Below are 16,527 nucleotides of genomic sequence, written 5' to 3' on the forward strand. Positions count from 1 at the left end.
TGCAGTGACTTCAGGGATGTATCATTCCCAGAAGGGAACACAAGACCCTGTCTTGTACAGGTTAAACAGGATAAAAGCATATTGAGATGAATCTAAAAGTCAAGACATCACTTTTAAATATAGACCATGAAGGACATTGCATATGAAGGCAGTCCCAGGAGAGATTTGCTTGCTCCCAGAGCCATGTAGCAGATTTCAGTTCAGATCTATAGTCTGGACAGTATCATTAAGCCCTATATACAAATAAAAATATGAATATGTAATTTATATGGTAATGTTACAAACCTGGGACACCTGTAGTTTTTGGAACTGAGATTAACATTGGAGATTGAACTTCTTTACCTTTTCCCTTCTTCCTTCCTCTTTCTTGGCTGAAATACTGTCTTTGGACTGTAGTCCCTAATCAGATAGAATCCATGACCTGATAAATGATGCTCCCTTTTGCATATTACTATTTCTTCTTATCACTAACCTTCAAATAACAATTTTCACTCTTTCTACTTCCACAATTTTTCATCTGCCAATTATTTCTAGTGATATACTGACAAGGTGTGATAGCAAAGTCAGTTTGCCTATCCATAGATTATCAATATGTGGCATTTAATCTAGAAGAAGCAGTGAAGAGAAAACTTGAAGTTTGAATCCAGAAGAACAGAAAGGAAATGACTGAATTATTTTTCTTTATCTGCTTTAAGTAGCTATTAATTTATTATTCTTTGATTGAATTGTAATGTTAGAGACAGTAACTGTAGGAAGGGTGTAAGAATGGTTTTCCAGCATATTAAAGTTTATCAGTGAATGTTTTAATGAATACTTTTCATTTTGGTCCATCAAAATGCCTCCACATATGATTACTGAGGGAAAAAAATTTAATATGTTCAGATAACATAGCACTTTTAAAATGAGTTTTTATTATTTTTGTAGGTTAATATGAAATGTATTGAAAGCTCATCCTAGGGAGAAGTGCCAAAATACCTTCATTGAACCTATGCTAGAGCAGAGTATGACACTCTAACACATGAAATCCATTTTACCATCAGACTAACTTCTAAGTGAGCCTGGACTCTCAGCAGGCTTTAATACCCTGAGAGGAAAAAAATCTGAGAGAAATAGCTCAAAGCCTACAAACAAGTTTTCTCTAAAGTCTCTCTTCGAGGAATGCCTGGGATCAAAATATGAGTAACTAGTTAAAATTCACTTTAAAACAATTTGCTGGCAGCAAAGTCATGCACAGCTTCCTCTGAGAGTTATAAATGACTGTTCCAGGCAAGGAGGAATGAGCAGTACTGGGTCAGGTGTCAGGGAAATTCTTTGTGCCACCTACAAACCCAGGCTGTGGACTCCAGCCTGCTCTGGAGTAGGAGAGCATTAGTATGTTGAAGCCAAAAGTGCAAGATTTATCAGAGGGATTGAGATTCTGTGCATGTGGCAATCAAGGAAAATACAACTCAAACACTTCAAGATTATTATTTTTAATTACTAATTGCTCCTCTTGTCTAAAATCAGACATGTCCCGCCGTGGCTTTGAAAGTGCAGCTGCTCCCACAGAGCAAAGTCTAGAGATCTGGCAGAGGAGGAACTCCTCCTCCTCTGTGGAGAGGAGAGAGAGAATGGGAACTCTCTGAGGAGGACTTCTGCCCCTGAAGCCTCCACCAAGCAGAGAGGGCCACAGGAGGGTCTCCAGCAAGGCACAGCTCAGCTTTGGCAGTGGGCAGAGATGCTGCTTGTGCCCAGCTCAGCAGCTGATCAAAGCCAGTGCAGGGTGAGATCAGGGGGAAGCAGCTATTCAGCCATGTCCTAAGCTGTGCATCATTCTATCTTTCACTTTTTTGTTAATGAGAAATGTTTTCTCTTAAAGTTAGGCTTTATCTTTTAAATATACTTTATGTGAAAAATGTATCAACATCACTGGAATTGCCTATTTGGTGACAATTCTCTCTCCTGACATATTTTAATCAAGAAGTTTACACAAACATAAAGAGAATGTGTTATTCATCATAACCCTCTTTCTTTTATCAACAAAACATGCTGTTAGTCATATGGCTTTGGGATTCTGTTGCAGTTTGGAAATTGAAATCTTCAAGGATGATTTAAGGAAAATGTTGTGGGAGAAGTCAGCAAAATATGAAAACAGAAAATGAACCCCATGAGGCAGAAACAAGAACAATCTGTTGATATGGTGACAGATTTTCAACCACACTGTGGTTGGTAAAATTCTAGAGAGGCTGTGGTTCCTGATGCACCACCAGATATATTCCAAATCAGCTTCTGGAGCTCTGGAGTCCTGTGGTCTTTGGATGAAGAAATTAATTCTTGATCACCAGAAAGTTCCTGTCAGCCTTAAAAATCTGTGGATTAAAGTTGTTAAATTACTCTGAATAATTTTACAGCAGTGCACAGAACATACAATGTTTTCCATTTTAGTATTCTTCTCTCAGCACTAACTACCCTTTCTCAGAGCTGTGATTGCTGGATCCCTTTTATTCCAATTTTACAGGTACAGAAATAGAAATTACCAGAGTGAGGTGATTTGCCCCAGTCTGGCTAGAGAAGGCAGCTTGCAGGACCATGGTAAGAATTTAATTGTTTGCTACTCACACTGAATTCTTCAGATTTCTCTCCTGACTCTAAGAAACTCCCAGAAGTCTAAGGATGTCCAGAAGTCCCACAAAGATCTTAACTGGACCTGGAGCCGCCTGATAAGCTTTCTAAAACTTAGCTTATGGGTTTTATCTGTAATTCCCACTCAGTGGAAGGGCAAATTAGACTAAATTAAACCTGAGTGGGTGTAGTTTTCACCCACAGAGATTTTTCCCAACTATGGTTTGATATTTTCCACTCAAAAAATCTGTGCCTCACTTAGGTGCATATGTGCAGTAGGCTATGGGGTGTTGGGGTGGAATGGGGGATGTCCAGGAGCACGTGGTCTCTTTTTCCAGAGGGCTTTGGAGACACCACCATTCCTTGGGCTGGACAAATCTGGGCACAAGGAGCTTTCCTTGGTGGAATTTTCTACTGCTGTTCTGAAAACTTCTCAGGCATGGTCTTTTGCTGATTAACGTAGCCTTTTTATCACATCTGAACATTGCATCCAAATGCAGTGTTTTACAAAGCAGCAAAAGCCATAACAAAGCAGAATCAATAAATACAGTGCAATGCCCTTTGGCGATTCCTGCATTCTGTTAAAATTAGAATCTGATTATAGCTGGAAACCTGTTTTCCTGAATCTTAACAAACACATTTTGCTGTACATGAAAGCTTTTCAAAGCTGTGGCCAATGCTGGCTCTGAGCAATCCATAGTTTTCAGCATATTCTGTCTCTTTTCCTGGATAGACACACACTGCACTGACACATACTTCTAAAAATCTTATTTTCTACTTTAAACTCCCCCTGAAACAACAAAACTCAAATAAGCAAAAGCAGCCAAGAATATCACAAGGAGAAGGAATTGGGACATTTTCAATGCATTGTCAAAGGCAAAGAGTTTTCTCATGATGTGTCAGTTCTGACAAAGTTTTAAAACAGAGAGTTTAAAAAGGGAGCTGTCTAGCTCAGCTGAGAGGGAATTCACTGATCCAGGACTTGAGAGACACAGATTCAAGTTTTTATTTGATTCTAGGTGGCCTTGAATGAAAAAGCTTACCCTGAACTGAGCATGGGAGGAAATGAAATAGGGTTTTCCTATCTCTTGTTACTGATGACCAGGAGATACGAAAAATATAAGATGTGGTCACAGTTTCACACAATTATTTTCTTTTAAGTTTTGCCTGAAAGGTTTAGATTTTTTTTTCCAGCCAGTCAGTTCTTTGAGACCTAAAATCTGTCCATGAATTGAAGCTGTTATTCACCAGTCAGCTTTAGCAAAACTCCACTAAGAACCTAACTACCCAGCCTGGTGGAGATTAATAATAGAATATAAAGCAACAGCAAATTTGTACAGCTTGATTAATTGTACTGAAAGCTTCAGGACTTCAGTGTAGTGAAATGAAAGCCTCTTTCCAAAGTGCATTCTTGGCTCCAGCATGAAAATACCAACAATAAAACTATGAGTGCTTTCACAGCTCTCCTAAGCCTGGACACCACTAGTTTCTCTGGCAGGTTGAGGGGCTAGAACTGACCTCTGGGATTGGCAAAAGGTTTAGCATGACAGCTCATGTAAGGCATCAGACCTCTCCTCTTGATCACCAAAAGTGATGGGATTCCAGAACATGTGAACCATGTATTTGCAGACCCTCTGGCACTGATGCTCTGTCTGAGCAATGGGCCCATCTGAGCATCAAGATGCAACAGCTACTGCTGCTGCTGCTGCAGCTTTTTCCTCAGGTGGCTTCAGAAGGGCTCAGGGTTCACAGCAAAGGGCTTGGGCCAGTCACTGTCTCCATTCTAATACCCCTTACAGGAGTCTTTCCACCCTTTTCCATTCTTTTCCTCCTCTGAAGCCTTGGATGAGCAGAGAGTGAGTAGGAGAGGCTGGGGGAGGAAAAGCTTCTTGCAGCACTGGAGATGGCTCCAGCCAGTGCCTGCAGGTCCTGTGTGGGTGCTGAGCATTGGAAGAGGCAGAGGGGCTTCACTCATCCTGAGAGTTTCCCCACCCCTCCCAGGCTTTATGCTGCTGTCTCTCGCCCACTTCCCCATCACAGCTGAACATCACAGACCCACTCTCCCTCAAACTTTCCCATCCTGTCCCAGGGTCCCACTGATTCCTCTCAGCCACACTTTCTTCTCCTGAAATCCCTTTGCCCACCTTCCCCAGAAGATGAAAGCTCCCCCACAGTGCCAGCATGGATTTATTTTAGATGCTGGAAAGAAATCTTTGAACTACACACAGCAACCACTTCCACACCTGAAGAGCCCTGAGCTAAATCAGACCTGCAGTACTTGTGGGGACACAGCACCACCACAGCTGGGTGGGCTCTGCTGTCATCCTGCCCATCCTGACCAGGAGCACACTCCACCTCTGCTCCAGCCATGGCTGAGGTGTGTCAGTGAAGGAGAGAATTAACCAGAGGGAACTGTCCTGTGGCCATGCTGTCCCTGCCAAGCTAATTTGAGTGAAAGCAGTCACACTGAAACAGCATTTCAGCAGCCTGGGAAGCTCAAGTTAGAAAACAGGCAATTATATATAAACCTAGTGCCTGCTAACAGTCCTGAGCAGGGACACAAGCTCCTTGACAGCCCAGCTCTAGTCAGCTGTAGAAAGTTGCTGCATTTCTTCTATTTACTTTGGTAAATTGAGGCTGGGTCAGTGGCACAAGCAGGAGGGGCCATTGCTTCCATGGAATGTGACCTCAAAGGAGCCTGACAAAGGGTGCTGTGCTCACACCTGAACCCAAACCTTTTGGATAAGACCCAGTCCAGTCTTAATGAAGTGAAAGCACAATTTCCTTCCACCTTCTTTAATGCTAATTCCCTAGCCTGTAAAGTAATGCAAGAGCCTCTTGCTGTATCTGCAATTTCTGCAGCATCCTTTATATGACAAAGCAATCTGGGCTGACCACAATAATTCCTCCAGTGCTGGGATTATTTCTCCTGAGGCAGTATTCAGCATTATAGCCTACAGTGGTGTGTGCATTTTTTTAGTTTCCTGTTACTTCTGGGCATGGCTCTCTATGGTAATTTTTTTCTGAGATCCCCCAAGGTATTGTTCTGCTCAGTCATATGAAAAATAGGAAAATAATGCACCTTCATCCCACTTCCACAGATGGGCCATTCATCAGCATAAAATCAACTTTACAACCCAGGAGGAAGCTGCTCCATGCACCAAATAGCTAGGAATTTCCAAGATGGTTTCCCAAGCTGCATCAGGCCAGCAGCTGTGACAGACAGATGTGATACCTGGGAGCATTTGTGTAATGGAAACAAAAAATAGTGCCCAAGTCCAGGGGGTGACCTATGGCTATCCTCAACTTTTGTAATGGGCAAGTTTATCACTTTGTTGGAACCTGAATTTTCTTGTAGTTCCAGATGTCTGATTTCTTTTCAGATCACTGAGTTACTTAGATGGTCCTTCTTGAAGTGTTTTCCCCTTTTACCATCTATTTACAAGAACAGAATTTGTTCATTTAACCAAACATGGGATTAGCAAAAGGAAGGCAGAGATTTCTTCCCCCCTTGCCCATCCAGAAATGTTCACCAAACCCAATGGTTTGGGGAGTGGTTCTAGCCCAGTTACTGCCATAAGCATCCTCATTGTATTTCCATCCTACAACTCCTGAAGGACACTGAATATTGACTTCTGGGACTGAGACTCTCATGACAGTTTTAGGAGATCATCAGACTCCTTAGAGGGTCTCTGTGTGAATCTGGCCTCCTCCAGCCAGCCTGCTCAGGATATGAATTTCAGGGGTCTGGTTTGGGGATGACAAAACCTGGGTCAGCCCCATCTGACCAGGGAATGCTGAGTTACTGCAGTGAGCAGGGCACCCTTCACAGCAGCCCTGGACATGGGGGTGAACAGAGCATTTTTTTCTGAGAATGGAATGCAAAATCCAGCAGCCAGAATCACAAGCAGGGAAAGCACAGGTCTGCCCAGTGAAAGCACACTTGAGTAGAGAGCACAAATGTGTCTTCCTGGGTACTCTTCAGTTCCCCAACTCTCTGAAAACTGCAGTGCACATCTTCTCCTCATCACATCACCTACCAAGGCAATGATGTGGCTCACGTGGTCACAAACGGGTCCTGCTTAGATGAGAGTTCTGTCAAATGTGTGTGCATGAGAGCTTCAGCACAGCTGTAGGTTAATAGACAAGCAGGAGAAAAACCCCATGTGGAGCAGATGCAATGGTGTGTTTCAGACCTAAAGGAAGTGTGGGATAAAACAGGAGCTGGGCTATCAGGGAGTCAATGGCACAAGGCAATACAGCATGTTAGCAAGAGATAGAAAAGCAGCCCAGGGGAGAGGAACTGAGACAAGCCCTGGGGCAGATTCTGTTTGTCTCTTTGGTGATCCATGTAGTGAAAAACATAGAGAGCACATCTCTTGAAAAAAGATGGACAATGAGGTAAAATACTGCCAGGGAAGGAGGAGTGGGGGAAGCAGAGGATTCTTTTTAGCTCAAATTTTCAAGCAATTCATTTTGCTTTTCAAGAGATTAAAAAAAAAAAAAAGCCAATGAGTCAAGAAGCACTAAATTAGCTAGGATAGTTCTGTAGCAAATCAAGGGCTTGATCATTCTGTGGTTTGCCCTAGATTTAGGAGAAAGTGCAAAATCTGCAACAAATGCTACAGGGTGAGCTGCCCCCAGGGCTCCACTCATGAGCAGGAGTGTGTGTGCCATAAATGGAAACAGCAGCTGCCTTAGGCCCCTCAGTGACTGATGCTGTGGTACTGCCATTGGGAGAGCTCAGAAATGCAGGCACACCTGGCTGAGATGCACATGAAGGGAGGAGGCACCAGAAAGGGAGAAGTCCCAGGCTCCCTGACCTGCAGCACTGAACTGAAGGAGTGGAAGAAGCTGCATCTGTGAAGGAGCAATGAAAGTTGTGAGGACACCAGGAACATGCTGCCTTTTTGTCATAGAGCTGTGCTACAACCTTGAGGCTGACCTTGGAAAATGATGGAAAGGGTCTTGAGAAGGATACTGGAGAGAATGAACCAGGACAAACCCATAAAAAACATCTGAAACCCCTGTGGCATTTCCCAGTCTCAAATTCCTGCAACACCACTGACCCTGGCTGGTCTCCTGTCCTGCTCTCAGCCTCTTCCCCTGCTCTCTCAGACTGTACCTTCTCCCAAAGCTCTGACTTCATTCCCTGTAAGCTCATCCAACCTCCTGACCTACAGGCACCAAAAAAGGGTTAGAAAACCCCTCCCTGCTCAAACCAGCCTGGTCCAACTGATTTAGTCTCTCTTTTAGAGCTGCCTGAGGATGTTATCAACAAACAAGTCAGCTTACCTCTGATTCAAGAAGGGCATTTCTTCAAATTAAAGTATGGTTTTATGTCCTTGTCCCTAACCTCACTTTCCTGCCTGAGGCTGGCATGGGTGTGTGCCTGCACCTCTCCTCTGCATTGCAGCTCTCACACTTCTACACATGCCACAAACTTGGTACTCTGCTCTATCCACTAAGAAGTAAACTGGGTTTCAAAGCATGCCAGCTTACGTCCTCCCTTACCAGAACAAAGCTCATAAGAAGGAAATGTGAGGCCTCCCTGAGGGTGCTGGAAAGACACGGTGGATAATAGGAAATTTTTGGAAGGAGATTTGAGAAGTGGATTTTACTCACTCCCAATATTGATAAAGGCTTATCATATTCCTTCTCAAAACCAGGAACCACATGGTGAGACAACGTTTTTAAATGTTAATGCATCTTTAGAGAATAATCAGTAATGTTTGATGGCTTGTGCTAGCTCTAGGAGAGGTCTCTTTGTTGTTTAAGAAATTAAACAACATTCATCTGGAGTTTCTTGTCATTACAGGATGAAAGAAAGGTTATTTCTTTAGAAAAAAAAAAGAAGAGAAGATGTGAATGATAAACATTATAAAATACTTATCTTCCCAGATGTCTCTGGGATAATGTGAGCTGAGCAGAAATGCTTATCTCTCTGAAGGACAGCTTTTGGCAACTTGGCTTTCTACACAGTGCTAAATTATTTTAAGAGCACAGGACAAAGGTAGAGGGATCTGTTTAAAGAAGTGAATTATGAGCCGGGTGTAGCATCTCTTCAGGTCCTGCTACTGAGTCACTGTGTAACCTTGGCTAAACCACACAGACCTTTCTGCCTCAGCTCCTGCTTGGAAAAATAATTGGTGTAATAGCCAACAGGAAAATTATTTTCATGATTATCTACAAATTTACTGTCTGTGTCATGCACTGTGTGATTATATGTTTTTAAACACAGCTCCTTGTGTATCTTGTTATCTACAGAAGCATTCCCTCATTAGCTGGGAGATTTATCTGGTCTGTGAAGAAATCCATGAGCCAAGCAGGGTTCACCTCCAGGGCTGGGTTCAGCTGCATATAATCAGGCAGCATGGGCTGTCAGCTGCCCAAAGCACTGACTTCCTCATGCCAACAAGAGCAGAATCCAGCCTGGACAGCCTCTGGTTGCTCTTGACAATGGACCACATTTTAAAAATAGTTACAGATTTTGGTGCTTCCAATTGTGGTGTCAGCTAAGGGGTGCCCCAGGAAACCTGCATTCTGGAAAATATGTGTGCCTTTAACCAAACATAAAGCCTTTTTAAATATCTCTTGATACAGCTATACAGTGGGAGGCCAAAGATCACTATTGTTTTCTGATATTCATAAGCACTCTCTTTTTATTTTTAATTTTGATTTAAGATGATGCTATGTCTTTTCATTTTGTTAACTCATCAGGAACTGGTTGATTTGATTTTGAGTTTTAAGCATTTACTTGCTTTTGTTCATTTTATGAACCCTGCTGACACAATGCAGAAATCACATCAGGCAAGGACCACATTTCTTTCCTGAATAGGTGCATTCTGCTTTCTTGCCCCAGCAAGCTGCTCTTTCACATGTGAAAAGAAATTCTAGTCTGGGCAGAATAATACCCAATCATTGATAAATAACTTATACAAATAAGAAATCACAAAGGAAGGCAACTACCATCTGATGGATTTGCCTGTGAGGAAGTGAGGTCGTTTTGTGACCCTGGGTGATTAATTTTACATTTCCATGTCTATGATTCCTCCTCCATCCATTCTTTTGTCTTGCCTGCCTCACATTCAAGGTAGTCAAGGCAAGGACCATTTCTCACTATGTGCACATTTGGCAGCCAGCACTATGGGCTTTGCAGCACTGTAAAACACAGGTATGAGGAGCAGTAGCTGGGCAGAGATAAGAGAGTGCCCTGTGCATTGGATCATGGGGTGACAGGCATGTGATGACAAGCCACAGATCTCCGGGGTCCCCTGTCCCTGGCTGGGGGCATTCCATGTGGCTAGGCAGGGACAAAGCTGGTGCAAGGAGAAAGCAACAAGGACATGCCCCTGCCATGGCAGGGACAGGCATGTTTGGGAGTGGTAAGGTGAGAGTGCAGGGTCATGGTGGAGTTGGGATTTGTCATCATGGACAACAAGCTCTGCAGGCCTCTTGGTGGCACACACTGGCTCAAGACCTGGTTTGTTAATCTCATTTTCAGGATCACCTCTAGAGAAGAAATCCCTGGAAAATCATGTGTTTGCTTGAATGCCATAGGTATGGTTGCAGGGATTCTAAGGCTGACCTGGTGGACTCTAACAAACCCACCTGCCATGCAGTGACCATGCAGTGTATTTGATATAGGCAGGATGGCTTTGGAAGGATCTCTTACATGAGGGTCTTGCCATTATTTGCTGCAAGTGCAGGCGATATTTGGAGAGAGTCTGATGAACAATCAACACTACAGATGTGCTGTATCAAATATTGTATCATATCAGTGCTCTACTTCAGACTCAAGCTGCTGCAGCCTGTGAAAATGCAACCCCTCAATCTCTATATGTATGGGCTGTGAACCCTGAGAAGAGTCTATGCATCTCCAGTTAGAGCCTTGATCCTCTGGTCCAGCCTCTGGCTGTGGCTTCAAGGACCTTTTTGATCATGGGGGTGCTTTCCAAAACACCATTTACTTTCAGGGCTGTTTGTATCAAGCATGAAATGCAGGGATGTATTCCCCAGCAGAGCCAGAGAACCCCAGGTGTGCAGAGCTGCCTTGCCCAGCTCTGATTTTCCCCCAGCACACAGGACCAAGCACCAGTTGCACAGACAGACAGACAGACACTCTCTAAAGCCTGTAGTGTTTTCACTCTCAAGCGAAACACTTTCTGCCAGCAAAGAAAGAGAGCAAGAAGGATCTTAAAAAAAAAAAAAAAAAAAAGAACAACAAGAAAAAAAAAAAAAGACAGAAGGCACAGAAAGGAGGAAAAGGAGAGGGAAGATTGTTCTCTTACAGTCGGTTGTGATTTCGTAGGGGGAGTTAAGGCGCGCGTCTCCGCAGGGCGAAGTGCTGACGTACAGGTGGAACAGGATGTTCTCCCGCAGCCTGTAGCCTCCCTCTTTTAACCGCACGAAGATTGATCGCTCCCAGTCTTCTCGCCGTTTGCTATGATCACAAAAGAGGTTCCAGGTCATTTGTTACATGCCAAATCAGAAACATTTCTGTGCTCTCTCTCTCTCTCCTTTTCTCCCTCTGCTTGTTTGTTTGTTTTTATTAGCACCCGGCATCATATATTTTGCCTAGTGACAGCAAAAGAAAAACAGTGAGCTTCTCCAGGTGAAGAAATGTGTGAAGGAGGTCAAAGCTGCCAAAGGGCTTTTGGCTTGCTTACCTAAGATATGTTCTAATGATAAAATGTGGATTTTTGAAGGGTAACTCTCCTTCCTTACATGCACAGATGCACAAAAACACTGGTTTTAAAGTGGTTCTGGTGCATGAAAAAATGAGTTCTCTTGGGCTCTCATGTGAACACATCAGCTCTGCTGATCACAGTTCCTAGACACATGTTTGAATCCCATTAACATCAATCACCACAGCTATGTGTTCATATGCTCCACTGAAAAGGGCCTCTTACAAAGCACCCACCACTGCCAGTCACCCCTGCTCCCCAGGTGTTGCTCTTCTCCCCCATTCAACCACAGCCACCTACAAGTGTTCCACATAGGTCAGCAGGGGCCTCTTGGTCACTTGGCACTTTTGGAAATCAGAAGCCATCTTAAGAAGGATGGACAAAAGTTGTACAGGCTTTTCTCAGCTGAGTTGAAAAAGATACTTATTGAGATGAAGCTTTTATCTTTGCAGTGGTTCAGCAGCTAGATGGGGATGCAGTGCACATATTCCATTAGCAACAGCTGCCCGGGAGGCCAAACCCTCCCAGTGCTGCCATTTGCAGCAACAGCACAGCATTAAGGCTCTGCTGCTGTGCAGCTCCTCCCAGGAGTTACATTTGGGAAGATATGGGTGATTTCTCTGACAGACAGCTGCCTCTAATACGTGTGTTTGGGCGATGGTCACGATTATAATTTTGAAGGTGAAAATGTGATTGCTGAAATTATGATGAGAGTCCTTTCCCTCTGATGGCCTGGTCCTTCCTTCAAAAACTCAAGGGTCTTTTTGGAGGAGTATCTCTGAACAGAACAGCACCTGCAGGTAATGATTTTTCCTGGGATGCTGTTTATAAGGCAGAATCCCACCAGTTTAATTCACTACAGGACAGCCCATTAACCAAGGCGATTTCTGCCTGTCTCTCTGCCTCCTGATAGTGCAAACAGGAGCGCTTTTTACTCAGCCTTTGAGCGAGTCCTTGGCTTTCATCCAAGCTGCCTCTGCCTGTTTTCTCCCAGAGCAGCCTCTGTGCTATTGAAGCTGTTTGGCTGTCACTCTTCCATGGTTTGGGTGTTTTGTCATTTCTTGATGCCAGGATGCGTTTGCTGTCAGGAGGAATTTACAGGCACATTAGCTCGCCTGTCAGGGACAGGGAGTCACACTGGCTGCCGAGCTGGGGCTGCCACATGCTGCTCCTTCATTTTCTGCTGGCTGTGGTGGAACTTCCCAACTGCACTAATTATATTATCGCCCTGATACAAGCCTCTGAAATAATAAAATCTCTGCAAGTCCTGCTGCTTGGACTTCAGAGCAATTGCAGGTAGTTCTAAATAATTCACTGCAAAATCAGCTGGGAGAATACAAAGCTGTGCAGTCCAAATGCCTGCTATTATTACATTAAATCTCACTAGAGTGTGAGGGGGGGGCAGCTTACAGTACTTGGAGACAGTTGCTATGTAGGGTTGGAGCAGTCATGCTTTGGGCTGGATTTCAGGAGTTCAGCTTCCATCCTGTTTTCACAGGTCATTGTTTTCCAATGATTAACCTTGCTCTCTTACCTCTTCATGAGCACCAACAAGGGTCTGTGGCCAGTGTGGCTGCCAGGTTGGATGATACACAGCTGCTCTAAAAATAGTTGGCAGGGCTGGAGGGCAAGGCAACTTGATTCTCTCCTCCAGCAGGCTGAGGTTCTTCATATCACATAGGGTCCTGACCTGCCTTTGGGATGGTTTTTTAGGAACTGAACTCAAACATGAGGTTCATTCCTGCATTGTGGCTGAACAGGATTCATAACAAAACTCAGAGAGTATTGTTGGGAAAGAGTCTGGGTTGCAACATCATCTGCCATGGCTTAGTAAAGATTATTGTGCATGGGATGTTTGGTGTATTTCAAAACCCAGGGGGACCCAGGGATCTGCTAAAAGTGGTCTAGGTAAAGCATGAGATGCACCTCTGCAAAGTCACCTCTACTCCAGCAGCAGTACCGTGTGCCTTGTCTCTGGGACAGGTGAACTGTGAGAGGGAAGATGACTTTGCAGCAGCAGCTCTTCTTTACAACATCCTTTGCACAGCCATACACAACCTGTACAAATCAATGGAGAGAGGAGCCCACAGTGAGCCTGCAGATCCCATTCATTCAGGGGGTGGCATTAAAGTGTCATTTCTGTGTACTGGCAGTGGCTAAAAGAGCAGAATTCATCCCTAAAACTTTGCCTGTTACACATTTCTGTGGGAGTTAGGATTTGAGTGTCATTCAAGTGGAACATTTAAGAACGTGCTAAATTCTAATCATTTGCTTAAGTTCATTATTCAGCACAACACATGCCCATGTTTTGAGCTGGCTTGAAGAAGATACTTTAGCACATGCTTATGGTTTAATATATATGAAGCATTTTGGTGAAACAAAGCCTGACAAGCAGAGGAGCAGTTTTTTAGCCTGTAAATGTATTTACAGGAAATTTCTAGTACTACATACTACAAAAGAGCACCCTAGAGAAACTACCAGCAGGCTTAGTAGATGTGTAACAAGCAGCTGATTTTCCTTGAAAAAGTAACTTGACTGGACTGGATTAAGACTATTTCTTGCTTTTATGTATAAAATAAACAGTGGTTTTCATCTGGTTTCCTGAAAGAGCTTACCTTCTGGTAAAATCATCTCCCTAGCACCTGAAGGGTGCACTAAAGCAGCAAGCCTACTAAGGTGTTGATTTATTTTAAGGATACTCTATTAATTTTGTTTTTCTTTAAAAAAGAATAATTGTATTTTCTTGTCTTCCCTATTGGCCAGTTGATATAAATAATACCACTGAAAAAGATTTTCCTATCACCATTGCAAGAGAATCAGACTATCGAATTTGTGTGCTTTTTGATGGTGATTCTTAGAAAAAGCTTCTCAAAAGGTCTTTCTTGTCCTTCTTTTGTACATCAGAAAATTTTCGTCTTCCTTCTCATCTTTTTCGTGAAAGTCTGGAGAACTGGAGGATTATGGTTGTCATAAAAATGAAATCTGGGAGGGCTAAGGGTTTTAATCACACTGGTTAGAAGCTGACAGGTTTTAGTTGTGCTTTTAGCTTTTATTTAACTCAAGCTCTAGACAATGAATTGTTGAAAGAAAGTTTCCTTTTGAAGTATTTGTCACTCTTGCTTCTTAGAGAGGATAAAGTTCCATTTCTGGAACTCTTTTCCAAGAAAAGTCAGGAAAGTTGCACCTCTAACATTTAGCAAAAAGAAGAGAAGGGGAAAAGAACTAATTTCCATAGTGCTGCAGCATTGGCTTGTGGATGGAACTGTCCTGCAGCTTAAATTTGTGAAGAAGTTGCTGTATTCTCTTTTTAGAGAAATGGAAAATAAATTGCCCCCGTACGTGGCAGTTCATCTCACCCCCAAGAGACACATGAACAGGTCTGCTGAGCTCCACCTCAGAGGTGCCCATCTCTCTGCACTGGTGATCAAAGAGCCTTGGGGACCTGGGCAACATTTGACTGCCAAGAGGTAAATTCAGTTCAGTGAATCTCTGTCTCCTGGCCTTTAATTTTATATCCTGGCTCTTCCTTTCTCCATCCTGCTTGCCCTTGCTCTTAGAAGCCTTCATGCTACACTCAGCCAAGTGTGTGTTTTGCTTTCACTGAGGTCAGTGGTAGTATTTGTAAATTCTGGACAAGGGTTTCCTTTTCAAAGACAGCATCATACAGAAAAATATTTCTTGCACTGAAAGTTCCTGAAGTTTGAAATCCAGCTGCAGTGACCACACTCAGCAGGTAGTCTTGGTGGGAGGAAGGTATGTGGAAAATAGGAAATACTCTCTACAGAACAAACTTGCCTCTTCCATACTGAATGATGGAAAATTTAAGTTCTTTGAGTCAAGAATGATGGTCTCAAAAGAAAACCATCTTTTTGGTGTCAGTTCATTTATTACTTTGTACAACAGTTTCCTGGCCTAGGAGAAGAGTTTAATTTGGGCTAGGTTAATGCCAATGCATGACAATAGTTTTGTGTTTCTCCCAAGCCTGAGGAGATGGTGTCCATGTATTCACAGTGGAGCTGAGTTACTATGTCAGTCCTAAAAGCTCTGTCTTATAGTATGTGGCAGCATCATGTGTTTTCTCTGTAAAAAGATCTCTCTTTTTCCAGAGAAAAGGGAGTAAATATGATTTCAATGTGCAAAAAATGCATTTTTTATTTAATTTTGAACCCTCCAATTTTCTCACCACAGGACAAAGCTCCTGATGATGGCAGAAAACTGTGCGTAGCAATAAATATTAAAATTGGAGAATATATCACAACACACAGTTTTGCTTCTCCATGGACTTTAAGGAAGCAGAATCTGATTTGACAGTAACTCCAGCTCTGTCATTCAAAGGTGCTTAGCCTTGACAATTTTGGTTGAGATTTTTATGGTGTGTGCTGGTCAGGCAAGCAGGGGTGCCTGGTCTTGGCTGAACTGAGAGTGATTTGAAGTTACTGTGAACAGAGCTTGTGCTTCACTGAGGATTCTGTTAACAAAAGGCTGTTAACATTGATCCAAATAAAGTAATAATATGACTGAACATGTTAGGGAGGTGGATCAATACAATAGTTTAAGATACAGTGTTAGCACTTGTTTCCCAAGAGACCATAGCACAAAGCAAGTACCAGGGCTGCTACACTGCTGAAAACATAATAATTTAATGTAAACTTGAAAGCAGTTCAGAATGAAATTGAGAGAATATTGTTTTTGATTAAACCCTTCAATGCTCTTGTCCCCCTTTGTTAGCCAAACCCATGTACTCAATATACTCTCTTGTCTTCAGCTCCAGCCTGAAGTTAAAATAGCCATTATTCTGTTATTGCTGCTTAGGTGCAACAGTATCACAGGTGCTTACAAGACCACACAATCCTGCTTAGATTAACCCTTGCATCTGTGACATGATACAAAACCTTCTGAAGTCAAAGGAAGTTTTTGCACTGAGTTTAATGGCCTTCAGAAAAAGTCACATGAATATGCACTCAAGAATGGAGGGCAGAAGAATGACCTATAGAGTAAGAGGTTTTTGTTTGTTTTCCTTAATTTCTTGGTTCCTTCCATATAATAAATGTCACCTCAGCCTCACTTCTGCTTAGTTTTCACATCATAGGATAATTCAGGCTGGTAAGGACCTTAAATCTCTATCCCAACCTCCTTCTCAAAGTCGTTTTACAGATTGCTCAAGGTTCTATGCACCCAGATTTTGAAAAAAAGTCTGAGACAGGAGGGAGACTGCACAACCCTTCTGAGTGATCTGTCC

At 43.0% G+C, this 16,527-nt stretch overlaps 1 protein-coding gene across 1 annotated transcript in view; it reads right to left on the reverse strand.

The window, feature by feature from the left end:
- Nucleotides 1-16,527, reverse strand: part of ADARB2 (adenosine deaminase RNA specific B2 (inactive)) — a 306,178-nt gene that overhangs the window by 25,769 nt on the left and 263,882 nt on the right. The window contains exon 6 of the mRNA XM_054642603.2: nt 10,893-11,044. Coding sequence (XP_054498578.1) covers nt 10,893-11,044 — 152 coding nt within the window. The remainder of the gene's footprint in view (nt 1-10,892; nt 11,045-16,527) is intronic.

Source organism: Agelaius phoeniceus, chromosome 1, assembly GCF_051311805.1.
Source record: "Agelaius phoeniceus isolate bAgePho1 chromosome 1, bAgePho1.hap1, whole genome shotgun sequence".
Lineage (NCBI taxonomy): Eukaryota > Metazoa > Chordata > Aves > Passeriformes > Icteridae > Agelaius > Agelaius phoeniceus.